The 25,561-nt window shown below is 61.4% G+C and overlaps 1 protein-coding gene across 1 annotated transcript; it reads left to right on the top strand.

Moving 5' to 3' along the window:
* The first annotated feature begins 461 nt into the window (after positions 1-461).
* Positions 462-24,320, top strand: DNAAF5 (dynein axonemal assembly factor 5). Its single transcript, XM_036239969.1, has 13 exons — positions 462-1,053; positions 2,956-3,140; positions 5,080-5,204; positions 5,796-5,914; positions 8,949-9,181; positions 9,704-9,916; positions 13,731-13,874; positions 14,889-15,057; positions 17,270-17,417; positions 19,690-19,840; positions 20,448-20,604; positions 21,842-22,033; positions 23,493-24,320. The coding sequence occupies exons 1-13, from the start codon at positions 462-464 to the stop codon at positions 23,627-23,629; spliced, it is 2,565 nt and encodes an 854-aa protein (XP_036095862.1). The 3' UTR covers positions 23,630-24,320.
* The last annotated feature ends 1,241 nt before the right edge of the window (positions 24,321-25,561 follow it).

Raw genomic sequence — 25,561 nt, forward strand, 5'->3', positions numbered from 1 at the left:
GCCCCGCCGCAGGGGCTCCTCGCCGCCCCGCACCCGGCGGACGGTCCCCCAAGGCCCGCGGCGCTCCCACGCGCGCCCCCGGGCGCCTCGGCCGCGGCCCACCTGCGGAGCCGAGCACGCGCGGGGTTCCTGGACGGGCCTGGGCACGTTCACAAACACGGGGACCCCCACGAGCCACCGCTTTTCCCAACGAACGTGCGCGGGTCGAGTCCAGAACAGTCTGGTCCTGACACCGAAGGGCGGAGCTTTTCGAAACCCACACGCGCCGTGGTCACGGGTGGGCGGGCCGGGTGCCCGCGCTCCGACCGCATCCGGGCGGGCCGGTTCCGCACCTGCGCGTCGCGGCCGCGCTCCAGCCGCCAATCAAGCGGCGTCCCGCGCCGACCGGAACACGGGCCGTAATCCGCGCCGCGCCGTCGTAAAAGCGCCGGTTTCCCCAGGCGACGGGTAACGCGGGGCCGATGGCGGCGCTGGTGGCGGCGGAGGCCGTGGCGCCCCCGGGCCGGGCCGAGGCGGCCGAGCCGGCCGAGGCGGCGGAGCTGAGCCGCGCCCTGAGCCGCCTGCTGCCCGGGCTGGAGGCCGACAGCAAGCTGGGCCGGCGGCGCGCGCTCGAGGCCCTGCAGCGCGCCCTGGAGGCGCCCGCCGCCGACCCCGCCGCCTTCCAGGGCCCCTGGGCGCGCCTGCTGCTGCCGCGCCTGCTGCGCTGCCTGGCCGACCCGGCCGAGGGCTGCCGCGCGCTGGCCGCGCACCTGCTGGGCCTGGGCCTGCGGCGCGCCGCGCGGCCCCGCGACGCCCTGCCGCGCCTGCTGCCCGCGCTGGCCGCGCGCCTGGCCGGCCCCGAGCCCGCGCGCCGCCCGCCGCCCGAGGCCTGCGAGGAGCTGCGCCTGGCGCTCGTGCAGCTGCTGCGCCTGGCGGTGGACCTGGGCGGCGCCGCGCTCGCGCCCCACCTGGACGACGCGGTGCGCGCGCTGCGCTGCACGCTGCTCGACCCCTTCGCCGCCGTGCGCCGCGAGAGCTGCGAGTGCGCCTCCGCCCTGGCGCGCGCCACGCCAGGTGCGCGCGACCCCCTCCTGCCGCACCGGCCCTGCGCCGGGCCCTCCCGCGGTCGGTCTCTGCGCCCCTCCTTTCCTCCCGGACGCTTTCCCGGCCCGTGGGTCTCAAAAGGCAGAACCCGCCGCTGGAGTTCAGTGGGTCTGGGGTGCGCCTGCCCCTCGCCGGGGAGACGGTGGCCCAGGTGGTTACGGGAACGCACCTCGAGAAACCCCGCTTCAGTCTGGCACTTTTCATCTCCGGTCCTCTCCGGAGTCCACCTGTCTTCTCTGGCTTGGACCGCTGCCCTCCCGCTTCCCCGCATCGTCCATTCTGGGATGTTTTAGAACCGCTCATCCGGGCAGGCACTTTTTTTTTTTTTAAGCAGCCATTTCCGCAGCATCTTGCCCGAGTGGCCCTCCTTGCCCCAGGCCAGGGTGTGAAATGCTGGCGGAAGCAACTACTTAGTGTTGGGGAGGCTTCCAATAGGAGAGAGCATTAAGGGAAGGTGGTGATGGGTGGTCTGGAGGGACTCAGCCTTGAGGAATAAGCTTGGCAGACAGGAGCGCAGAGGAGGCCCAGGTGACCAAGGGAAGGAGGGGCAGGTGGGGGTTGAAGTTAGTGTTCTGTGCAGTGGGAACCATGGAGGGTGTGCAGAAGGGGCCTGATGGGCTCGGGTGCTGTCTTGTTTGTGCGAGATCACTGGTGCTGGAGGATAATGGATTACAGGGAGGGCAGTAGAGAAAATGAAGCCAGTTGGGGCCATAACTCATCTGTGTTTAGATGCCACTGGCTTGGACTGGGCAGGGCAGTATGCTAATAGACATGAAGGGGAATGGACGGTTGGGTTGAAGGTAGAGCTGGCAGGGTTTCCTGTTGAATTTGGTGAGAGATGAGGGAGAAGGCGGTTTGGGGGGACAGGAGACAGGAAGAATGGGGCTTATGGTGACGTCACGTCAAGTTTGGATTCCAGTAGTGCAGACTCGAGGAGCTGTGGAGGAGGCTTGGCTGGAGATGGCCGTTGGGAATCACAGCCGTGGATGCGTTGCTGCTCGGCCCTCGGCCGTCTCTCCGGCCTGCGCCAGCGTGGTGGACTCGTCTCACGCTTTCCAGCCTTTGTGTGTGTTCCCTCCAGGGATCGTCAGTTCAGGGAGGCAGGACGGTGCCTTGCTGGGCCCCAGCACACAGCACTGTGCCTGCCAGGGGGAGGTGCTCTGGTTGTTGGGTGAAGGACTGTTTCTTCTGCCTGAAGCACCACCCCAGCTCCACACCTGCCCCTCTGCCCCACCCACCCGAGTGAGGGGCCCCTCCTGGGGATCCTAGTCACATGGGGCAGCAGTGGATCAGGAACCGGCCCACAGCACCACTGACATAGCCCTCTGTATGTAGACAGGCCTTCAGTAGCAGCAGAATGGAGGCCAGAGATTTGAGACCGGGGGGCAGCCTGGCTGTGTTGACCCAGTTCTGTTTCCTGTGAGGACCTCATGAGTAGGCAGTGGAGCAGCTGCGTCTAAAGCAGCTGGTGCTGGTCCTGCTTTCTGCGGTGATGCTGGGTGTCTGGCTTGGGACACCACGGAGGTGGGGGCTTGGACAGTTCCTCCTGGCTCGGTTGCTTTTCTTTTGGTGGGCATCCCTCTCGGGCACTTGTAGCTGTCGGCAGCATCAGGCTGTCCCTGCACAGCCCCTGAGGTGGGCAGGCTCAAGCCCCAGCTTTCTCTCTGTGGTCCCCCCAAGTCTGAGTCGGAGAGGTGCAGTCTGGGTCACACCTGTTCCTGCACTTCATCAGCCCTGTACCTGCAGCAGGGACCTTGGTGGGGAAGGAAGGAAGGCCCAGGGGCAGTGGCCTGTCCTGGGTACCCATGAGCTGGGCCAGGGCTGAGACACAGGGAGCAACCCTGCTAACCGGTGGCCTTCCCTGCCCCACAGACCACTTCCACCTGCAGTCGGAGTCTCTGATCAACCCCCTGATGCAGAGCATCTCCCACCAGCACTGGAAGGTCCGGGTGGCCGTCATCGAGGCCTCCGGCACGGTGATCCAGTTCGGCAGCGGGAAGTCAGTGGACGATCTGCTTCCTCACTTTGCTCAGCGGCTCTTCGATGGCGTCCCTCAGGTAACCGGCGGCCCAGGGCGGTCTGTTCCTTCACAGGAAGCAGCAGGCTGCAGGCTGGCGGGCTGCGATGCTCTAACTCACTTCCTCCTTCCAACCGGTGATGTTACATGTCACACCCAACTCAGACCCGGGTGCTTGTGTTCCACCGCGAGAAACGGGGAGAGCAGAATTGTTTTGATACATTGTTATTCTTAGTCCAAAGGAATGTGGAGGAGGGCTGTTCTCTCCTGGGAGAAAAATCCCGCTGAGCTGCCATTTACAGAAGCATCTGTAATGACCCCTCACCCTCCCCAAGGCGGACTTACTGGAAAAGCCAGCGGTTGGCAAACCAGGCCTGGGAGGAGAAGGGTGGGTGAGGGGCTGGGTGCTGGGAGTAACTTGTTCCATTGGGCTTTAGGTCCTGTTGAGTGACAGACAGACAGACGGACAGAGATTGAAGTACCGGCTTTTTTGTTGACAGAAGCTAACTCAGAGGGATGTTAGCTCATAAGTCTCAAAGAGCAGGAGGAGGCTGCAGCAGCTGTCTCCCCACGGGAGGACATGGGCCACGTGCCCCCAGCCATGTGGGGGCGTGGTCTCAGGCAGTCCTCTAGCGTGGATAGAAAGTGTCCCTGCCCCCCACGTGCACAGGGCTCTTGTACCAGCCTCCCCCATGTCACCCAGCCACTGTCTCGAGTGACTCAGGGACGCTGGTCACGCCTGCGTCCCCAGGGTCTGCAGCTCAGGGTCACCCAGCTGGAGCGAGCCCCAGGGCCAGACCTGGTGACGCCAGACTGCCCTCAGGGACTGTCCTTCTCCCAACCAGCTCAGCCCTCAGGCATTTCTGAGCATCTGCCAGCACCCTGGTCGGGTGTAAAAATGGGCAGGTCTTGCCCCTGCGCTTCTGGAGGGCAGTCTATTAGCTGTCCCCGCATGGGAGCAGTGGAAGGTGAGGGTGGGGAGATGAGAGAGTGATTCTGGGGACCCTGGGGAGGGGAGGAGGATGTTCCTCATCACATCCGCTACGTTAGAGTCCTTGGAGGCTGGTGGGCCGAGCCCCAGGGCCCCGCGGGAGCTCTGCCAGGGGACGGGACAGGCATCGGAGCCCTCGGGTCCAGGGGAGTGTCATCCAGCGGCAGCCTGTTGCTGCTAGGAGACGGGGAATGAGCTGCCTCTGCAGGTCCCAGAGCGGCAGGGGCTGGGCCGGTGGGCTCTGCTGGTTTATGGGCTCTGAGCAGCCCACCCCAAATTCATGTGGGTGCTGTTGGGGCCCGGTCCCTGACCTGTGAAGGCCCACAGGCAGCTTGAGCCCCTTTGCCCAAAACCTGCAGGTGTGTTGCTCCCCTTGGCTGCCCCACCCGGGGCTCCCTCGGACGTGGCGGAGGATGGGCTTCAACCAGGCTACATCTCTGCCTCGTCCTGCTCCCTTCACTGATGATGTACGGTGCCCACGGCCCCTTCTCAGCCTGCCCTCAGGGAGCTAGACCTGGGGCACCTGGTGTTTAAGCTCGCCTCTTCCCTGTGGTGGGTAGGATAGGCATAGGTGTGCACGACACCTTTCCAGACAGCCAGGCGCAGAACTGGGGGTGCCCCGCTGGCTTCCCCAGGAATCCCGGCAGCTGGTTTAAGCACCCAGGGTGAGACCGTACCCAGTGGCCAGCGAGTTCCCTCACGGAAGACTTTGCAGACACCACTTTGCTAAGCTGCGTGAGGCTCTGGTCTCACCAGCAGAGGGTCAGGCCAGAGCCCAGAGGACTGGGGCTGGAGCATCATTTCCTGGCCCCAACATTTCCTGTGCAGGCCTGGGGTGCAGGTGTCAAGCCCAGCGAGCTCCTGGGGCGGCCCTGAGACCCGGGCGAGGCGGCTGACCCCGGCCCGAGCTGTCCTCTGGGACCATGGCCCACACCAGCCCTCAGCGCTGTCCTTCCCGCTGTGAACCTGCGCTCGCTTTCCCACGCAGGTGCGGCAGGCGGTGACCCGTGTGGTGGGGGGCTGGCTTCTGGAGCTGCGGGACCGCTACTCCTTCTTCCACAAGCTCATCCCCCTGCTGCTCAGCAGCTGTGACGACGAGATGCCGCACATCGCGTGAGTGTGGCAGCTGCGGGGCCTCCCGGGGGGCGCTGGGCACGGGGCGTGGGGCGCTGGGCGGCTGGCCCGGCCCCCAGCCAGCGCTACCCTTCCTAAACCATCGCTGACCACGTCGTCCTGTCACTGGCTCAGGTCCCCGGGGAGCCCACCCCATGCCCTTAGTCTGTGTTGGGGGGATCTCATGGCACGAAAGGGGCTCTGTGGCTTTTAAAAAATATTTTTCCCGCCCAGCCAGTGTGGCTCAGTGTTTGAGGGGAGAACCATGGACCCAAGGGGTTGCTGGTTGGATCCCGGTTGGGGCACGTGCCTGGGTTGCAGGTTCCATCCCCACTGAGGGGCGTACAGGAGTCAGCGAATCGGTGTTTCTCATTAATGTTTCTATCTCTTTCTCCCTCTCCCTAAAAATCAATAAAAACATATTTAAAAATAAAATAAAATAGGTTTTTCCCTTTTTGATGCTTTGGGCATATGCACAGGACCCAGCTCTTAGGGCTGCCGGTGAGGTGAGCAAACAGCCCCTGACCAGGTCTCAGGAGACACTCGGTACCAGCGCCCGGCCCTCCCTGACTCCCTGTGTCTGTCCTGCAGGCTCGAGGCGGCCGGCCTCTGGGAGAAGGTCGGCCTGCAGTGGCAGAAGGAGAATGAGGAGGATCTCAAAGACAAGCTCGACTTCACCTCTCCCCCTCCCGCCCATCACCCCTCGCCAGGTGGGTGCAGCCTTCCTGGGATGGTGGCTTGGGCGGGACAGTCTGGGAGGGTCTCTCCCAAGGAGAAAGGGCCGAGCCCAGGTGAGGCGGGCAGGCTGGTGTCCTCAGGCCCCTCCCGCCCCAGGGCCAGCCCTGCTGTGCCGAGCTTCCTCGGGTGTCCAGGTGCCTGTGGCAGGCCCTCCCTGGCGCCCTCGGGAGCCCTGCCGGGTGAGGCCCGAGTATGGTCGGCGTGAGGCAGTTGCCGCTGCTGCTGGTGGAGAAACTTTGGAAACAGGTGGCACTTTGTCATTTACCAGGAAAGCTGCTTCTGTAAGCTTTACGTAGAGCACACAGGCCACAGGGAGGGTGCAGGCCCTCCGTTGGGGTGGTTTCTGCCTGGGACAGAGGGTCCGCAGCAGCACCCCGTCCCCTGCTCCTCGTGGTGCTTGTTCTCATGCTCAGTTCCCGCAGCGCCGGGTCAGTCTCAGCCCCGGGCCGCACACCTCCCTGCCCCCAGCTCTGGTCGGTCTGGACGCCTCGGTCCCCATAGTCCACACAGGTGTTTTCTTAGCGTAAAGTCACAGTGGGGTGCTCCGGCAAGGACAGCGCTGACCGGCCGGCAGCCACACTGCGCCCCTGGTTTTCTGTGTGGGGCCGGCACAGGCGCCTCCTCAGACCTGAGGTCCTTGGCTTTGCCTCCAGCTGCTCTGCCCTCAGCGCAGTCGCTGTGAGGGGCAAGCACGCGGGGCGGGCACAGGTCTTCTGGAGAAGGGACCAGCGTTAGATGCCAGCAGGGTTTCCCTGATTTGGTGAAGTCCGGGCATGTGTGGGCAGAAGGCTGGTCTGTGCTGGGGGAAGCCGTCTCCTGGGGGCATCCTAAGCGGGGAGCCCTCCGCTCCGTCTTGCACCGGACCTCACTGTCCGTCCTGAGGTCTCAGTGGGTCTTGGCTGTCGACCAGGACACAGCATGCTGTTGGACGTGACGTCCAGCGCAGCCTCACTGACCCCTGTCCAGTCCTCCCATCTCCCCTGGTCCCTCCAACCCCACGGGGGCGCAGTGTCCTCGCCAGTGCTGATGCTGCTGCGGCGTCAGACGTGACAGCCACCTGCAGCGGGACGGTCGCGGGAGGCAGACAGGACAGGTCCTACCTCAGAAGGAGCGAGGCCAGAGCAGAGTGGGCGCGTGTGTGGCCAGCCGGACCCGGGCTCGTGGGCGGCAGTGCTGAGACCGTGCTTCCGTGATGGCAGAGTTAGACGGAGCATTGGTGCACGAGCACAAGGTTTCATTAGGTTTTGGCATTTCCCCTAAAATTATCTCTTCTTCTTTAAAACTTGAATTTTAAATCTAAGTGTTCTGGTTTTTTTAACACTATTTGACACGTGCGCCTATGTCGGCCTCATCCTCAAAGCCTCGCCGTGGGCCACCTCCTCCTACCCTGACCCCCGTCTCGCTGAGCTGCTGGCCCTCCTGGTGCCCCGCCCACTGGCGTCTCACTTTGGGTCCCGTGATGGCCCCTCTCTCCGCCTCTCCCAGGACACCCTCCTGTCTCGTGGGCAAAGTGGGCGAAGTGTGGGGTGCGGTTCCTCGTGGTGGTGGGTCATATTCCGCCCGTGGACGTCCTGAGTCTGGGTGTCTGTCTCCAGCTGAAGGGCGTTTTGGTCATTTCCAGCGCTCAGCGGCTTCACGAGGCCGATGTCGCACCTGCATAGGTTCTGTGTGGCTGTGCCCTCGGGGAGACACTGAGTGGCAGGCAGGGGGCTGGCACTGGCTGCCGTGTGGATGGCAGGACCTGCGACCGGGCGCTGAGGTGTGTCGCGGCCTGGTCGGCGTGGCAGGGGCATGTTTCGTGTGCTCACGCTGGTGCAGCGTCTGCTCAGGTCTGTCCTCATTGGAATCGGGTGGTTTGTTCTCCTGCTAGGGAGTTTCTGGACCTCTGGACCTCCTGGGCCGGGCCCTTGCCGGGCTCGTGAGGTGTGGCTCTTCTCTTCCGGTCCCCAGCTTGTCCCCGGGCGGCCCAGCGGGCACTGTGCTTCTCCGTGTCTCCTCCCTCCCACCTGCCTCTCTCCTCCAGCTGACGTCGTGCTGCTTCTGAGCAAAAACCTTTGCTCCCCTCATCTCTGGAGAGGGCAGACTTGTCTGTGCCTGTGTCCCAGCACCTGGAGCAGGTGTGCCAGGTGCAGAGTGTGTGATGTGTCCTCTCCTACCTGTGAGATGGATGGTCTTACTGTGTGGCTGAAGCACAGACCCGACCGGGGAACAGACACGCTTTGACAGGTGACAGCCCTCTGCCGAGAGACACTGCGCGGGCGCCCCCCTCCCGTCACACAGGGCACGCCTGGGTCAGGTCTAGGCAGAGCCGACCCCCTTTCCCGGGGAAGTAAGGTGCACAGTTCCTGTCACAGTGCTGAAGTGAGTCCCCACCTTTAACAGGGAGACAGGTAGGGGGTCGGCAGGGCCTCGTCTCTGCCTTCCAGCCCAGCACCTACAGACAGTGCCCTGTGGTGTGGACGCGCAGGCACTGGCTGGACGGCCCCAGGCCGGCAGCGGGGCTGAGGGGACTGGGTTCCGGGCTCTTCGCTTTGAAGGCACCTTCCGTCGAAACTTTTCCCTGGTGACACTCGAGTGGAAGGAAACCCCTCTGCACAATGGTGATTGGCTCACAGACCTTTTCACACAGAAATGAGGAGAGTCCCGCTTGAACAAACACCACCGTGCGGTGGCCTGCTCCCTGCGCCATGCCCCTGCCTTCTCATGCTTCCCCCAGCGCGGGGTGTTTGTTCTTGGGAGGTGTGGTGGCTCCAGGAGTGTCCAGGCGTCCGACCTCATCAGGTGCGGGCTGCCCTGGGCCACTTACCTGTCAGCGTCGCTGTAAAAACCCTGAAGTAAATGATGACACTTTGTCTCCCTTGCTGTCCTCAGGTGGGTTTGAATGTTGAAAACCTCAAGGTAAAGCCTGCAGGTGCACCCTTCCTGAGGGGTGCAGTAGATGGCTCTCTGGACAGGCCACTGAGGTGCTGTGGACGTCACAGGCTACTTTTGATCTCTTTAATCTAGAGACTCGCCCAGGGTTGGGCTGTCGGGAGCTCGTCTTCAGAAACCTCTCCAAAATCCTGCCCGCCATCTGCCACGACATCACGGACTGGGTGGTGGGGACCCGGGTGAAGTCCGCCCAGCTGCTGGCCACGCTGCTGCTCCACGCCGAGGACCACATCACCCAGCACCTCGAGGTCCTGCTCCGGACCCTGCTCCTGGCCTGTGCCGACGAGGAGAGTGCCGTGGTCAGCAGCGTGAGTGGCCGTTCTGGGCACGTCGGGTGGGCTCTGGCTGGGACTGTGAAAGTCCCCCATCTAGGTTTGCGGGTCTGCGAACTGAGAAGCGGAAGAGCCGAGGACCCAGCACCACAGCTGAGACCAAAGCGCTCCTGCCCCCAGAACGGCCTCGCCAGCCCGGCCCTGGCCTGCTGTCCGTCCTCTGACGCCATCTGGAGGGTGGTGCACAGAGAGCTCCGCGCAGCGTGGCCTTGGGGATTGGTGTCCGTGCATCCTGATGCCCCGAGATCACCCATCTATGCGTCCATGGCCTGGGGTCCAGTGTGCATTCACCCCAAGTTAGGGACCCACCAGAACTCGGCCCCCCGCCAGCCACTTACAAGCCGGATAGCGTCAGCTTTTCTCAGGGACGTCCTGGGGGTAACCAGGGGCCTCTCGGTTTCACCAGCATTTTGAGCACCTGCCAAGAGTTGTCCCCAGGCAGTTCTGGCGGGAGGCGTGCCCCGGGGGCAGCCCTCAGCCCCGGCGTTTCCCCCACAGTGCACGAGGTCCGCAGAGCTGATCGGGACCTTCGTCAGCCCGGAGGTGTTTCTGAAGCTGATCTGGCCAATGCTGAGGAAGTCACCCTCTGCCTCCGGTCTCCTGGTCCTGGCCTCGATCATCCGGGGCTGCCCGAGGGAAACCCTGCGGCCGCACCTAAAAGCCGTGGCCACAGAGCTGGCCGGTGCTCACATCTGTCAGGGGTCTGAGAACGTAAGCGTGGACCGGGGGGGGGGCTCTCACATCACAGCCACTTCCAGCCGCTCATTCGTGACACATACACTGAAATTCTGGGGTGCAAAAAAGCTTTTTTTTTTTTGCTGATCTAACCAAAAAAATAGGTATAATTTTGATTCATAGATGCCGGACAACTACTGTCACGTTGGCTGTTGTCATTTTCCTACTTGATGATCTGAGGGAAAAGGGTCAGTGCCCCCATCTAGGCAGGTACTGCAGGTGTTTATTTTTTAATTCTCACCTGAGGACATTTTTGCATTTATCTTCAGATAGGGTGGGAGGGAGAGAGCGAAACATCGACGTAAGAGAGACACATCAAGTGGTTGCCACCAACATGACCCCAACTGGGGCCGGGGACAAACCGAGGTACGGGCCCTTAGTGGGAACCGAACCCAGGACTCTCCTATCCGAGGGTCGATGCTCTAACTGCTGAGCCAAACCGGCCAGGGCAGATGCTGCGGGTTTAAACATTCCTGTGGATCACAGGTTGGAAATCGCTGTGTTATCAGACGGATGTGTCACTGCCTGATACTGTCCTAACAGGACTATTGGTCACCATAGCACAAAGGCCGGCCCCGGCTGACCACCGGTGCTGGTCAGGATGCTGCCCTGATCCTGTCCTGTCTGGGACCCTGAGTGCCCCATCTCGTTCTGCTTCATCCAGTGTGGTAGCCATTTTTTAATTTATTTTTTGTTTGTTTGTTTGTTTGTTTTTTTATCCTCACCCGAGGATATTTTTCCATTTTTTGTACAGATAGAGTGGGAGGGAGAGAGAGGAAGGGAGAGAGAGAGAGAAAAACATCGACGTGAAGGGACACATCGAGTGGCTGCCACCCGCACGACCAACCAGGGCCAGGGACAAACTGCAACTGAGGTACGTGCCCTTAGCGGGAACCGAACCCGGGTCTCTCCGGACCGCAGGCCGACGCTCTAACCGCTGAGCCAAACTGGCCAGGGCGGTAGCCATTTAAATTAAATTTAAAATGCAGTTCCAAGAGTCCACGAGCCATGCATGGCGGGTGCTGCCGTGGTCATGCACAGTGGCAGCTCTGATGAAGTTGTAGGTCCCCGCCTGCTGGTCCACACTGGACTTCCTGCGAATGCCATCTTCATGGCACCCGAGCTTTGTCCGCTTCAGGGCTTCCGTGCCTGCGCTCAGAGCCCGTGCCTGACGGTGTGGCTGCAGGTCTAAGTCAAGCCACAAATCCATCGTGTCTGGAGCTGAAACCGTCTGGCTGGTAGGCGTAACTGTTGGGAATAACTTACAATTGTTCGCTGTTGAAGGAAAAGCAGTGATGTTTTTGTCGGGCTGTGCTGGACGTGGCCCTCGGGTCTTTGCAGGGAGAGCAGGCTGCCTCACGTGGTCTGTCCAGCAGCACCAACTGCACACGTGGCCACAGAGCTGTGCCCGGGGGCATGGACCAGCTGCTCTGGGTGTGGCCAGCGCTGGCCCTCGGTGTCCGTGTCCTCTGGTCCCCCGCCAGGGCCTGTGCTCCGGCGTCAGAGTGAGGAGGGCGCAGCTCACAGTGGCTCACGAGCCTCCCGGTGAGCCTGTGGGGCCATTTCTGAAGTAGAAAGCAGGGAAGTCGAGGTGACATCCTGGGAAGGGTGTGGGGGGCCTTCTCGTCTGCTCCGGGGCTTTCAGCCACGTTTCTTATTTCCCAAACCCGTTTCTGACGTAACTGTCCGTCTGGGTGCATATTGCATTTCTGCTCTGGAGCGGCTCTGAGAACGGTCCCACCCTGTGTGTCGATTTGCAAGCCAAGAGCGTGTTTTCCTAGAAGGGCGGTACTGGAGAATCTGCATCGGTGTTTAGATGAGACAAGATGCCTGGATACTTTGTAGCCAAGAAGATGTAACTTCTTAGTGTGTTACAGAAGAATTGAGCCCCTTAACCCACCAGTTGGGTTGTGCACTAGGCTCCTCCCCTGCCAGTGTTTTCCAGGGAAGTGAGTCTTAATGGCCTGAAGGGAGGGACCCCTTCTGACAAAGTCCCATCACAGTAGCGTCTCTAGATGTGTGCCAGCCCCGCCTGGGCCAGGAGCTCGCGTGACGGAACCAAGACTCACTTTCTGCTCCTGGGCAGAGTGACACGCCTGGCACCTCAGGTGTGGGCAGGGGCGCCTGCTCCACCCGGGACGTGTGTGTGCGTGTGCGCGCGTGTGTGTGTGTGCATCTTTGCCTGTGTTCCTGTGCATGTGTGTGTGTGTGTGTGCCCGTGTTCCTGTGTGTGTGTGCGCATGTGTGCCCGTGTGCCAGTGTGTGCGTGCACCTGTGAACATCCTTAGGAAGTAGCCTGTTTCCCGCAAGTATCTTCAGTAGCTATAAAAGCCACGAATGTCTTTTAAGAACAAACTGAAATTTGAAAACTTCCATGTGAAACGAAGGGTCCGGGGGACCTCGGAGCAGCAGGTCTGGGCCTGGTGGGCAGCAGCCCCAGATGACCCAGCCAGCGTTCGCCTGGGGCTCTGCGGGGATGCGTCCTCGCCTGTGAGGTGACCGTTAGTGACAGGTGGCTGAGGTGAGGGGACTGACAACACGGGTGACTCTCGCCTGTTTGGCTGAAGGGCGCAGGGTGCAGGCCCCACGCCGCGCCCGGCCCTGGGGCTCCAGGGACGTTGTTTCGGGAGCAGCGGCACCGGGATGCTGTGGGCAGATGTTGAAAACTCCAGCGGAACGTGCAGAACTCCGCCGCTTCCTCCGAGATGCCCCTCGGTCCCCCCAGGGCTGACGCGTGGGGACAGGCGGCCTCCTGAGTGCCGATGTCTGGGCAGGTCCCCACACGGCTCTGCAAAGCCCAGAGCACGGGTCTGAAAGACTGACTTCCTTCTCGTTGTAACGGCTGCTCCTTAAATACACCGCCCGTGCCACTGAGACACAAGACAAGATCGTGTCCTCAACAGTTAACTAACCGAGCCAGGCCTAAAGGAATTGGGCTGCCCTGGCCGGTGTGGCTCAGCGGTCGGAGGGTCCGCCTTTCACTGAGGGTTTCAGGTTTGATTCTGGTCAAGGACACAAACCTGGGTTGCAGGTTTGATCCCAGCTCCAGTTGGGATCGTGCAGGGGGCAACCAGTCCATGTGTCTCTCTCACATCAGTGCCCCCCCCCCATTCTAAAAGACAATGGGAAAATAACCCCAGGTAAGGATTAACGAGAAAAGAAAGAAAGAAAGAAAGAGTCTGCAGGAAGGGTCAGGACTCCGATAAACACCAGCCTGTGTTCTCACGAGAGTAGGTGCCGGCGTCCTGCCTGAGTGAGGACGGGGCCGGCCCAGCCCAGCCGTCACCTGGTCGCCCTCACGAATCAGGAAGCGTGTTTTGCACCATATAATTTATTTATTTTTGTGAAGACATAGTATTACAGAAATATTTCAAAATGCACATAGGTAGAGTAGAAGGAGCCTCCGGGACCACCCAGCTTCAACCAACTCTCGGATTCTCGTCTGTCGGCCGCCCTCCACCTCTCTCTTGGCTTGGGGGAGGGGAGCTGGGCCTTCGAAGTACAGACAAGATGCCTGGTCATCTCGCTAGCATACTCTCCGTTACCAGTCGGTATCTCTAGCACGTGAGAACTTTTTTAAAGACAAGTTAACAAAATTAACATGAATTTAATTCTGTCTGTGTTCAGTTGTTTGTTGTCTGAAAAATGCCTTCATGGTTGGTGTGCTGGACTCCATGGCCTCTCGGTTCTGTGGCTCGTGGCCGTGGCCTCGTGTGGGCCCCTGGGCCAGGCGTGGGGGTGGGCCATGGCCCGGGACCGTGGCTGACGGTGCTCCCTGCTCTGCTTGCAGCGCCGATACGGGGAGAACCTGCTGCTCTGCGTGCGGGCCCTGGTGTCCGTGGGCCGAGAGGACTGCCGGGGGTGCGGCCCGCAGCTCATGCGGGTGCTGGTAGCTGTGATGGCGCTCGCGGGTGCCACCGGCCTTGGTGACGAGGTGAGCCTGCTGGGGACCCCTGCTTTGCCACGTGGGGATGGTGCCCAGCTCTGAACAGAATGGAACGTGTCAACCTCGCAAAGACGAGAGAGGAGTCCCTCGTGAGCGGGCCTCGGGGACACGGGATCTGCCTGGGCGTCTGCTGCAGAGAAACACGGGGAGGCAGGCGTCCTTGCCCGGACCTGCGGTTGAGCGTGGCCGGAACACACGCAACTGGAGGTCTGGAGGGAAGACAATGGCATGATTTTCCTCCTTAATCGCAGGCCAGCTGCGCTGTCCCGTTGGCCCGCATTTAGGCTTAAAATGCTGATGTCCCTTCCCCACGGGCCCGGGTGCCGCTCCGAGAGCCGAGACTGAGTGCTGAGCTGTGAGACAGGACCACGGGGCCCATTCGAGGAGGTGCACTTCCCTTAAACTGCATTTTAGTTTCTCTTTAAAGCCTCCTCTTCAGAGAGCAGTCTTAGCAGGCAGGTTGTCACAGTGAGGCCATAAATACAAGTGTCGGCCGTCAGCTAACAGCGTCTGCAGACAGACCCAGCCGGGCAGCTGCAGGGAGTCCAGGGCCATCCTGACAGTCCCCCCAGGAGAGGCAGAGGAGGGGCTGTGGCGGCTCGGTCTCCCCCGCCCCTCTGTCCAGGCAGCAGTTACTGTCCCCCAAGGTCTGTCAGGGTGGGGGCTGAGCAGAGAGGACTCCGGACCCTAAACGTAGTTTCGGTTCCAAAGGCCCTGGTTGCGCCCTCGTCGGCTCTGCAGGAGCATGCGGACGACTTGGGGGCGCTGGGGAGTCCCCTGTGCTCATGGACCAGGGCCCCGGGCTGCGTGTCCCAATGAAGGCACCGGCTCTGTGCCCCTCACTGCCCGTGGTGCAGCCCTCGGTCCCCGCACACTTCCCAAGGTCATACTCTCCTCCTCGGGGACCTGGCCACAGTTACCCTGGTCCTCCCGGCAGGTCACGGCCTGAGTGGGGCCCGAGCCGTGGGAGGACCTTGTCCCAGCCTGTGACTTGTCTTCCAGGTTCAGGAGGCCATGGACGCGCTGGCCGAGGTGGAGAGCGGCGGGGGCAGCCAGGACCTGTACCGCGCGCACCTGGGCGCCCTCCTGGAGTGGCTGGCTGAGTCCCAGCGGGACTGGACCGTGCACTCCCCCGAGCTCCTGCAGTTCATTGTGCTGGTTGCCCACGCAGGTGAGCCCCCCGTGAACCCGAGTGCCCACGCAGGTGAGCCCCCCGCCCGTGAATCAGTGCCCACACAGCTGCAGTGGGCTGAGGTTACTGTTTTCAAGTTACTCGTCGCCTCTGCCGCCTGGAAGAGCAGGTGTCTTTCGGGGCAAAGCCTTGGTTTTTGAAATGCTGAGGTGTCCGGCGGGGGGCTGGCAGGTGGCCAGCAGGTGTGACCAGGGCTCCTTCGCTGTGCGCGGCTCCGCACAAGCAGGTCGGAGGCCGAGTGTGGCGGCGGGAGCCCCGGGGTCCAGCCTTCCCGACAGGCTCCCCGGGGCTCCCAGCTAGGCCTCGGCCTGGACGAGCGGTGTTGAGCTCTGGCTCTCTGGAGCGCACACCTCAGTCCCAGTGAGGGTCTCGGAAGAAGCGTCAGCCGTTTATCGCAGCCGGGGCGGGCAGAGTGGGCTTGCAGTTGTGAGTATGCGGAACCAAGTGTGTTCTCGTAGTGTTAATATCATATCGTTCTCTGTACAAACAGCTGAACCTACTTTTGCCCACCCGTGTGGCCGGTCCTTTTCCAGGTGGGTGGACAGGTGTGGGGCAGGTCAGCTTGCCTTCCACGAGCTTCACAGCTGCAGGCTGCCCTGGCCTCCTGCCCCTCCCCACCGGGGCGGCAGGTGCTGCGCAGCTCCGGGTGTGAGGCCCCGCTGTGCTGTGGCTGGGCACTGTGCTGCTGGGTCGTTGTCCCTGGACCGTGCCCACCACCCAGAGACGGTTCAGCTCGGGACCCGGATGCCGCGAGGCCCAGAAGAACCCAGAGGTGTTGCTGTGCAGCCCGGCAGCCTCACCCGAGACCCTCCCCAGGCCTCCTGCTGAGCCGCTGTGCTTGGTTCCGGGGTCTGCAGACGTCTCCCCGGCAGCTTCCCGGTCAGGTTGCTCCAGTCCGCAGAGGGGATGCTGGGCAAGCACGTCCTGCAAGGCCAGCCTCGGTTCTTGGCAGGAGAGCCAGGGTTTGAGTTCGCTGCCCCTGGGGTGGTCTCAAGTCTACTGTTCCTAGTTGCCGTTTTATTTATTTTTTAAATCCTCACCAGAGGATATTTTTCTATTTATTTTCAGATATAGTGGGAGGGAGGAAGAGCGAGAGAAACATCGATGTGAGAGAGACATAGACTGGTTGCCTCCCGCACGACCCTGACCAGGGCTGGGGGCCAGACTGCATCCGAGGCACATGCCCTTGGCCAGAATCGAACCTGTGACTCTGGTCTGCGGGCCAGTGCTCTAACCGCTGAGCAACACCGGCCCTGAGTCCTGAAGGGTTGGGACCTGCCTTCAGGCCCTGGGCATTGGAGGAAGGACGCCAGACAGGCCCTGACGGGGTGCAGGGGACAGGGCCGGGTGTCCCCTAGGGGACCCCACTCAGACCGTCCGTTCCGTGAGCCCACCGGTCAGGCCACCAGCTGCGCCACACTCGGGCACCCGCCCTTCACGCTCCAGCCCTCGGGTGTGGTGCTTTGGAGGTGCTCACCTCGGAGTGTGAGCCCCTCTGCCAGCTGCCCTCAGAGTCGTCACAGCGCCAGCGACCGGGTTCAGGATGACCTTTCTCGTCCAGGCAGCGAGCCGGCTGTTGGCACAGCGCCTGGCATGGGGGCGGCCCTGTGACTCCAAGCTGGTCTGCCCAGTAGGGTTCTGGGGGTCCCCCAGCACCGAGCGCCGTTGCCAGTGTGAGGCCCTCGCATGGCATCCGGGAGTCACACTCCTGCTGCCCGAGCGGCAAGTGTGGGACAGAAGGTGGCTGCCAGGTTCGGGGCAGACACTGAACAACGTCACGTCCTCAGGGAACGGCCTTGGCTGATGCACAACATTGCTCGGCTCTGACTTCTTACAACAGCCCGGCCAGTGTGGCTCAGGGAGCTGAGCGTCGTCCCCTGGACTGAGAGGTCCCGGTTCGATTCCCAGTCAGGGCACAGGCCCGGGCTGTGGGCCCAATCCCCAGTCGGGGGCGTGCAGGAGGCGGCCGATGGATATTTCTCTCTCTAAAAATTAACAAAAATACAAAAAAAGAATTGGAGAAAATACAAGAAAGTAGAGAGTTTGCAGAGTGAATGACTGGAGCGATCGGGGCTCAGTGTTCTTGGTTCCTCTTCGGTCATCTCGTCCACCAGAAGGGCCCACCCCTCCTGCAGCCGAGAGTGCCCGTCTCGTGCCCAGGCTGCCACCCACGGCTGCTCCTGTGTTCCAGGCCCGGCTCTCGGCGAGGCCCTGCCCCTCCTGGTCCCCGTCCTCCGGAGCTGCCTCCAGCCAGACCGAGACCCGCAGCTGCGCCTGAAGGTCTTCTCCGCCCTGTCCCGGGTGCTGCTGACCGCACGGGAGACCGTGGACTCCCAAGGGTATGTGGGCTCCACCTCTGCGGCCGCCCCACGCTGTCCGAGTGGGGGGCACCCCCTCCCCCACCCGGAGGTCCCTGGACTCCTGTCCCAGGGTGGGTCCTCTCCCCCCCCACACACACACAGAGGGCCCCGACTCCTCTCCTGGGGTGGTCCCCCTCCCCGCCCCTCCCCCACGCAGCGGGCAGACAGTGAGGTCGGGCAGGGAGGCACGGAATCGAGGTTGCTTTATGTGGTCATTAAAACTCCACCGAGTGAAGAAGTTTCAGGGAACATTAACTATTAATGGTTCATCTATTAGCTGTTCTCAGTTTTAAAAGCCTCTGGTACCTCTCAAGCCTAACAGGATCGATCGAATGGCCGTGGCTGGTGGGAGCCTCCAAAGGGCCTTAGGTAGCACTGTGGGGGACGGCCCCGGCTGGGGGCTGTGAGGCGAGGGAGGGGCGAGCCGGCCAGCGGACCCCAGGGCCCTCTGTGACGCCCGCAGGACTGGGTGTGGGCCGCGGGCCTGTCTGGCTCCGGGCGCGTGAGCTGTGGGGACCGTGCCCCAGATGGAGCCAACGCAGCCGAGCCTGCGGAGCCGCGTGACGTTCCTGCGGGGTGCGGGGCGTCCAGACTCCCCCTGTGGGTGTTCCCGCTGGGCCTCTAGCCAGACCCCCTCGTCAGGAGCTGGGATTTCCTGCTGGTCCACGGACACTCGGGCTGAGGCGGGACCTAATGACACGCTGAGCGCAGCCCCAGCCGTGTCCTGGTGGGATAGCCCGAGGCCTGCCACCCCCAAACCTGCGCTCGGCCACCCCGAGCCCCGCAGACCAGCTACCGGGTGTGGACGAGGTTCTCGGCCTGTGCCAAGCGTCACACTGGGAGGAGCCCGTGCGGGGGGAGGCCTTCGATTAGGGGCAGAAGCGCCGTGTTCACAGGCAGGGAAGAGAACAGAACAGCACCCGCTTGGGCAGATCGGCCGGCAGCCCGCTCGTCACTGGCACAGACAGTCGCGTGTCCCCTTGCCGGCCGGCTGGCTCCTGCGCCGGCGTCTCCCCCATGTCGACCGAGCTCCGGGAGAGCAGCGAGGACACAGGGTTCAGGATGAGCATGGCTGTTTGCAGAAGACCCCCCTAAGTTGGAGTGGCCCCTTTGTGCAAAAGGGGTGCTCTTTAGCAGTGCTCAGAACAGGAGCCCGAGCAGCGCCCCCGGGGCTGGGTTTTCTGCCTCGTCCCAGGCCCTGCGCAGCCCTGCGTCTTCCAGGCCCAGTGGAGCCACGCTCCCCGCCTGTCAGCGCCTCGGAGGGCCGCTCTCCTCAGGCCAGCGCTTGGCCCTCCAGCTCTTCAGCCACGTCAGGGGGCCGCTCGGAGGACAGGACGCAGGGCGGAGCCTTTCCAGAGAGAGAGCCGCTGTAAACCACTCCGCAGGGATCCGCAGCTTTCTGCTTAAAGATTAAAGCCCATTGAAACCAGGTCAATCATCCCCACCGAGTGCACTGCAGACCTGCTCCTGGCATTCATCAGAGCGCCCCCTGCTGGGGCCCTGGCCCTGCTCCGACAGTCGGCACCCCGGGCTCTGAGCTGCTGGGGTCAGATGGGGGCCACCTTTGTAATGTACTTTGTAGTGATGCTGGGAGAGAAGTTAATGAGTCACTTGTTCAACAAAATATGTTTTGATCTCTGAGCAGGGGCCCATGGGCGCAGGTGACCCGTCAGCCATGCTGGGTCTGTCTGGGGGGTGCTGCGTGGGGAGCTGGTGCCCTGCAGGGCACCGAGCCTTCAGGTGGCGGCTGGGTTCGGGTGGGTTTGTCTTGCTGGCATGTCGGTGTGGTTGGCCACCACCAAGTGTCCCCTGCTGACCTGGTGGGGACGTCCGCGTGTCCCTGTCATTCAGGGTCCCTGGGCCTGGACACGCAGCGTCCTTGCTGAGGTGGGGTGGTGTGGGAGCGTTAGGGTTAGGGTTAGGGTTAGGCCTGTGGGTGCTCCTGGTGACGTGTCTCAGTGAAGCTCAGGCCTCCTCGGGGCCAGAGGAGGGACGGGGAGGCCCGTCCACAGCAAAGGGGTCCCGGGCCCCAGGGTTCTCTGGGTTCAGGACCCACCGCTGCCCCAGGAGAGGCAGCAGGAATGCGGGGACTGCCACCGGCCGTGAGGCCACCTCCCCAGGAATGCAGGGCCCCCACTTCCAGCTCCACTCCTGCTGGTGCTGTTGGGCCTCTTCCCTCTGCCCACTTCTCAGGGAGATGCCTCCTCCTCCGAGCGGCGGCCCCTCACCTGCTCCTATGCTTCCTCCCCAGGCAGTTTCACTGCTACCTCGACACCGTGATAAAGGACATCTTGGTCCCCAACCTGCAGTGGCATGCGGGGAGGACGGCGGCTGCCATCCGCACGGCCGCGGTGTCCTGCCTCTGGGCCCTTAGCAGCAGCGAAGTCCTTTCGGCCACACAGGTCAGCCTGGCGTCCTGGGCCCCTGCGGGGCTGAGGGCTGCACCCTGGTCCCCCTGGGTCCCCTCGGCTGCAGCGTGAAGGCGCCGCGCCGGTCCAGGGTTCCTCGGAGGTGGGGAGGGGTCCTGGGGGAACGTTGGTGGGTGCAGGGTCTGGGCGAGCGTTGGTTTCCTTTGGTCGTGGTGGGGGCCTCTGCAGGGTTCCATGCGGGGGTCGCTCTTTACGAGACAGATTGTGATGGCAGGACCCAGCCAACTGGCCGCTGCGGCTCCCGCGCGGTCTCCTCAGCTAGCACGGGGCGAAGGGAGCAGCAGGAAGGGGAACCGTGTTCGCTGTGCTCGCCCGCACGGCTCCGCCTGCACACTAGTGGCTGCGACGTGCTGCACTGTCCCCGGGTCTCCTCGGACCCGGCGCAGCAGGCCAGTGGCAGCGAGCTCTGCGGGATTGTCTCAGGAAGACGGTGAACAACGACCTTATGAACCAACTGACCAAGTTACACAAAACGTTCAAATCATCTAGATGTTAGAATCCAGTGTCCAGTCTGTTCATGTAGAAATTTCAAGCCATTGTGTCTGTGTCAAACCGTCGCCATGGCCACCTCTGCCTGCAGGTCCAGGCCGCCCGGGAGACGCTGATGCCCCAGGTGCTGACCACCCTGGAAGAAGACTCGCAAACAGCCCGATTGGTCTCGTGCCGCATCATCCGCCTGTTTTTAAAAACCCCTGGCGGCGCCATGGATCCGGATAAATTCATCAGGATCTATCCCGGTAGGACGCTTTTGTTTTCCAGAACTCGGGTGGTCTGACAGCTGTCTCTTCCGTAGGGAGGTTAGCAAATGCTGCTCTGACTTCTGGTCAGGCTGGTGCTGAGGCCCAGCAGCAATGACGGTCAGTGTCGCTGACCAGCAGGAACAGGGCCGGTGGGGCCGAGGCTGGGTCCCAGCAGCAGGGACCCTCGCCGCCCGAGTGTGGCCAGGCCTGGGCGAGGCGCGTGCCGCCCGTGACGTGACCCCTCAGGGTCACTGCCTCTTCGGAGCCAGAGCAGCAGACGAATCCCAGGGCAGAAGCCAGACCGCACCCCACCACACAGGTCCCTGGAAGCAGGGAAGCTGTGTGAGGGAGGAGCCAGGACCCCCACCCTGCAGCGGGGTGTACACCCCTCAGGGTTCTCTTTTAAAATGTGTTCAAGACCCTCAGAAAGACGGGAATAGTGTCCATTAAAAACAAAGCTGCGGTTCGAACAGCACGTGGGACTGGGGAGCAGTCGTGGGAAAGGACCCACTGGAAGTGTGGGTGAGGACGGCACCACGGGGGGTGCACGGCATCCTTCTGTTTCTTACTCCGGTGCTCACCGCGTCTGTGCTTCGTGCACCAGGGTTCGTAGTAGAAGGTGGTTTTAAGAATTCCTGGGAATGAGCAAGTCACTGAAATGTAAAACTCAGCACTGGATAAACACGCCTGGTAAATGGGAGGCTGAACCTCCTGAGAGAACTCGTGGACGGAGGCGGTGGCCTGTGGCCTCTGGCCCCCTGCCAGGTGTGGGCCACTGCTCCTGCCCAGCCAGGTCCCCTGCACTCGGCGTGTGCTGGTTGCCTGCTGTGTCTCCAGAGGACACCGGTGTTGCAGGCCGGAGAGTTCTCGTAGATCACGTGGGACGAGCCTACACTAGACAGAGGTCTCACGGGTGAAGGTGCAGAGTTCCTGCCCCGGGGAAGGCCGGTGGCTCGTTTTGGGCAGAGCAGCCTGGTGCTGGAGGCTCGACGGACAGACTGGCTCGGGGTGGTGTCATGTCACTGGGCCCTCGGAGGGCAAGGTCAGCTGACGCCCCTCCCGCCTGGGCCACCTGGCAGTTGTGGACAGAGCGCACAGGAGCTCGGGCCCAGCCGCTCGGCACAGGAGGACCTTGGACCCGCATCTTGCATGTGGCCCTGGGTGCAGGCGTGGTCTCCAGGGCCCAGGGGACACCTGCACAGCACCTCAGCCCCACCCTCTACCCTCCCTGCAGAGCTCCTGAGACGGCTGGACGACGTTTCCCGCGAGGTGAGGCTGGCGGCGGCCTCCGCCCTGGCCGCCTGGCTGGAGAGCCTCAGGGACGACGGCCGGAAGCCCTGCTGCCAGAGCGACGTCCAGCACCTGTACAGGGAGCTCCTGGTGCACCTGGATGACCCCGACAGCGCCGTCCAAGACGCGGTCTTGGGTAGGTGTCGGTGACCTCTGGTTGGCTCTGTGCCTGTGCTGGGGGCAGTCACTGCTCTGCGTGGCCGAGCTCGGCTCGGGCCACAGGCACAGCAGGCAGGGCGGGGCCTCAGGCCACGGTCTCGGGGCCCTCTCTACTCAGAGTCACTGGACACCCCAGAGGATGCTGGTCTTTGTGAGGCCAGTGATGTGCACTGTAATAGACATTTAAATCGAGCAGTTTTTTTTTAATCCTCACCCGAGGATACTTTTCCATTTATCTTCAGATAGAGTTGGAGGGCGGGGCGGGGCGGGGTGGGGTGGGGGGTGGGGGGGAGAAACATTGACATGAGAGACACACCAGTTGGTTACCTCCCATACGACCCCAACCAGGGCCAGGACCAAACTACAGCCGAGGTACGTGCCCTCAACTGGCATCAAACCTGCGACTCTGTGGTCCGCGGGCTGACGCTCTAACTGCTGAGCCAAACCAGCCAGGGCTAAATTGAGCAAATTTTGAGATGTTTATTAATTTGCTTAAAATAACAGGAAGCCTGTTCCGTGTTAACATAAATACCATGTTTTTGAAATATGTATTTTCCAAAACAAAACACTAGCACGAAGGGTATCGCTGTCTTACGTTCCCTTTGCTGTGCAAGAAGTTCTAGTTTGGCCCTGGCCGGTTTGGCTCAGCGGTTAGAGTGTCAGCCTGCGGTCCTGAGGGACCCGGGTTCGGTTCCCGCTAAGGGCACGTACCTCAGTTGCAGTTTGTCCCCGGCCCTGGTTGGGTCGTGTGGGTGGCAACCACTCGACGTGTCCCTTTCACGTCGATGTTTCTCTCTCTCTCTCCCTCCCACACTCTATCTGAACAAAAAATAGAAAAAATGTCCTCGGGTGAGGATAAAAAAAAAAAAGAATCCTTTTGCCCTGGCCAGTTTGGCTCAGTGGTTGAGCGTCGGCCTGCGGACCAGAGAGTCCCGGGTTCGGTTCCCGCTAAGGGCACATACCACAAAAAAATAAAATAAAATAAAAAATAAATAAATAAATAAAAAATCTAAAAAAAAAAAAAGAAGAAGAAGTTCTAGTTTGATGAGGCCCCGTTTGTTTTTCTCCTGTTGCCGAAGAGACAGACCCAGAGAGGCAGTGCGGGGAGCCCGCTGCCCGGCTGTCTTCAGGGTTCAGGGTTCCAGGTCTTGCATTTGGTCTTCAGTCCACCTGGAGTTTGCTCTCGTGTGCGGAGAAGGACTGAGCTCACGGTTTTGCACATGCCTGTCCGGTTTTCCCAGGAGCACGCACTGCGGGGCCCTTCACCCCACAGTGTGCTCCTCCCCCCCCCCGTCACTGGCTGACGGCAGACGAGGGTTCGAGTCTGGGCACTCTGCCCTGTTCCATGTCTGTTCCGTGCGACCCGACTGCGCTGATTTCCGTGCCTTGTGTTGGTGTGCGCGCCCTGGGCTCTGAGGGTGTTTGCTGTCTTGCAGAGGTCCTCACGGCGGGCAGTGCCCTGTTCCCCGACCTCCTGGCACGGGAGACCGAGGCCGTGGTTCATCAGCACCGCTCCCCCACCCGCTGCGAGCAGCTCCTGCAGCACCTGCAGGCCAGGCCGCCCGCCCAGTGAGCGGGGTCGGGGCAGGGCCGCCGGTGCCACCGCGTCCCGGGCCAGGGCTGTGGCCTTCGCCACAGGGCACCGTGTGTCAGCAGCCCGGGACCAGCCATGGATGCACGCCCTGAGGAGAGCGCCCATCATGCCCCTGCGCGGAACACGCCCCGAGCGGCTCCGCCTTCCCGCGTCCTGCGCAGACAGCCCATGGAGAGCTGCCAAAGCCGACAGCTAATCTGAGGTTAAGACTAAATGTCCGCTGTGCACACTGGCAGCCAGACCCGCCCGTTCACTCTGTCTGAGGCCGTGGACACGGCTGCGCAGGCCGACTGGCTCCGTCTCGCCCAAAGGCCCACCGAGGACATTTGTCACCACTAAGAAAAGCCAAAGGGATTGAAAAGAAGTTTAATTCTTTCTTGGGACTCTGTCCACTGACAGTCTCTCAGTGAACAGACTAAAAGGAATCTGAAATCCTAAGAACTGTTATCAGTGACATTTTCCCCATTTAAAATACACGGGACGTAAACCGCTCTGTGATCTGACCAGTCAGCATCTTTCCTTGGCGTTGAAAACGGGCAATTTCATCCGTGCAGGCTGCTCTCATTCACAGCAGCACAATGCTTCCTCCTCGAGCCCCTTCCGCACCCAAGTGCCTCATATTTCACGTTCAGTGGTTATTATTTCCATAAGCCAATACTGTGTATATGTTAACACAAGGGAAAATGATATATTTTCCAACAATCAAATACTAAAATTTATGCTTTGGTGTTTGACTTAATTAAAAATATTTATTATAATTATCTTGTATGCCTGTCTTTTTGTGTTTTGACAATTATTGACATTTTTAGAAATCATTCCTTTTTTCCTTAAATTTAACCTTCAGGGGAAGCCAGCCAGGAGAATCCTGGGCGGGATGGAGGGGGCTGCCACAGCTCGTTGTAGTGCCCTCTCTGGACACCAGGGGGCAGGCGCTCCCCGAGAGGATCGCAGCAGCCGCAAGGCTGCCCTGGGCTTGCCTTGGAGAGGCTGGGGTGTTGGGATGGGGGGGCACAGACCTGGAGAAGGGGGTGGGATCTGAGTCTGCACCACAGACTTGGGTCGCAGCAGTCCAGGCCCCACGGGGGTACGTCCCACCTTCACTGACGTCACCCTTCTGTGTCCCTCTCTGAGCCCAGTGTCTCTGACCCATGGCTGCAGGGATGTAGCAAACCCGCAGGTGTAGTGTTGCTCAGGTATTGGTTCCCGAACGGCCTTTGCCTTCTGTATCCTCTGCCTTTTCCTTCCTCGTCGTCACCTGGAAACCTGTTAGAAATGCCCCACACCCTGAGTCAGACGGGGTGGGGCCCAGTGGTCAGCCCTCCAAGGGACCCTGATGCCCCTGAGGTGTGGGGCCCCCTGCGCTGAGCGCCAGGCGTTTTCACGTCCAGTCTGAAGCGCCATCTTCTGTCTTTGGCCACTAGATGTCACAGGAATCGGAACTGCAGGTACCTGGTTTGCTGATGGTTGCACGTGTGTGTGTGTGTGTGTGTGAGTACCTTCAATTATTTGGGGTAACCATATAGGACAGACATGCTAGTCATAGTGGATGTATATTTAAGTTGGGTTTTTTTAATAGAGACTTGATTTTTTTTTGTTAATCTCACCAGAGGATATTTTTCCATTGATTTTTTAGAGTGGGAGGGAGGGAGAGAGAGACACACATTGACTGGTTGCCTCCCGCATGACCCTGACTGGGGCCTGGGATCGAACCTGCAACCCAGGTACATGCTCTTGACCGGGAATTGAACCTGTGACCCTTCACTTCTCAGGCCGATGCTCTAAACCAGTGGTTCTCAACCTTCCTAATGCCGTGACCCTTCAATACAGTTCCTCATGTTGTGGTGACCCCTAATCATAAAATTATTTTCGTTGCTACTTCATAACTAATTTTGCTACTGTTATGAATCGCCA

Source organism: Molossus molossus, unplaced genomic scaffold (genome assembly GCF_014108415.1).
Source record: "Molossus molossus isolate mMolMol1 unplaced genomic scaffold, mMolMol1.p scaffold_m16_p_4, whole genome shotgun sequence".
Taxonomy (NCBI): Eukaryota; Metazoa; Chordata; class Mammalia; order Chiroptera; family Molossidae; genus Molossus; species Molossus molossus.

Excerpts from the sequence above, each read along its gene's own strand:
- DNAAF5 (XM_036239969.1), top strand. The coding sequence starts at position 462 with ATGGCGGCGCTGGTGGCGGCGGAGGCCGTGGCGCCCCCGGGCCGGGCC. Across the intron at positions 9,182-9,703 it reads AGAGTGCCGTGGTCAGCAGC|TGCACGAGGTCCGCAGAGCT; the intron begins GTGAGTGGCCGT and ends TTTCCCCCACAG. Across the intron at positions 9,917-13,730 it reads TCTGTCAGGGGTCTGAGAAC|CGCCGATACGGGGAGAACCT; the intron begins GTAAGCGTGGAC and ends CTCTGCTTGCAG.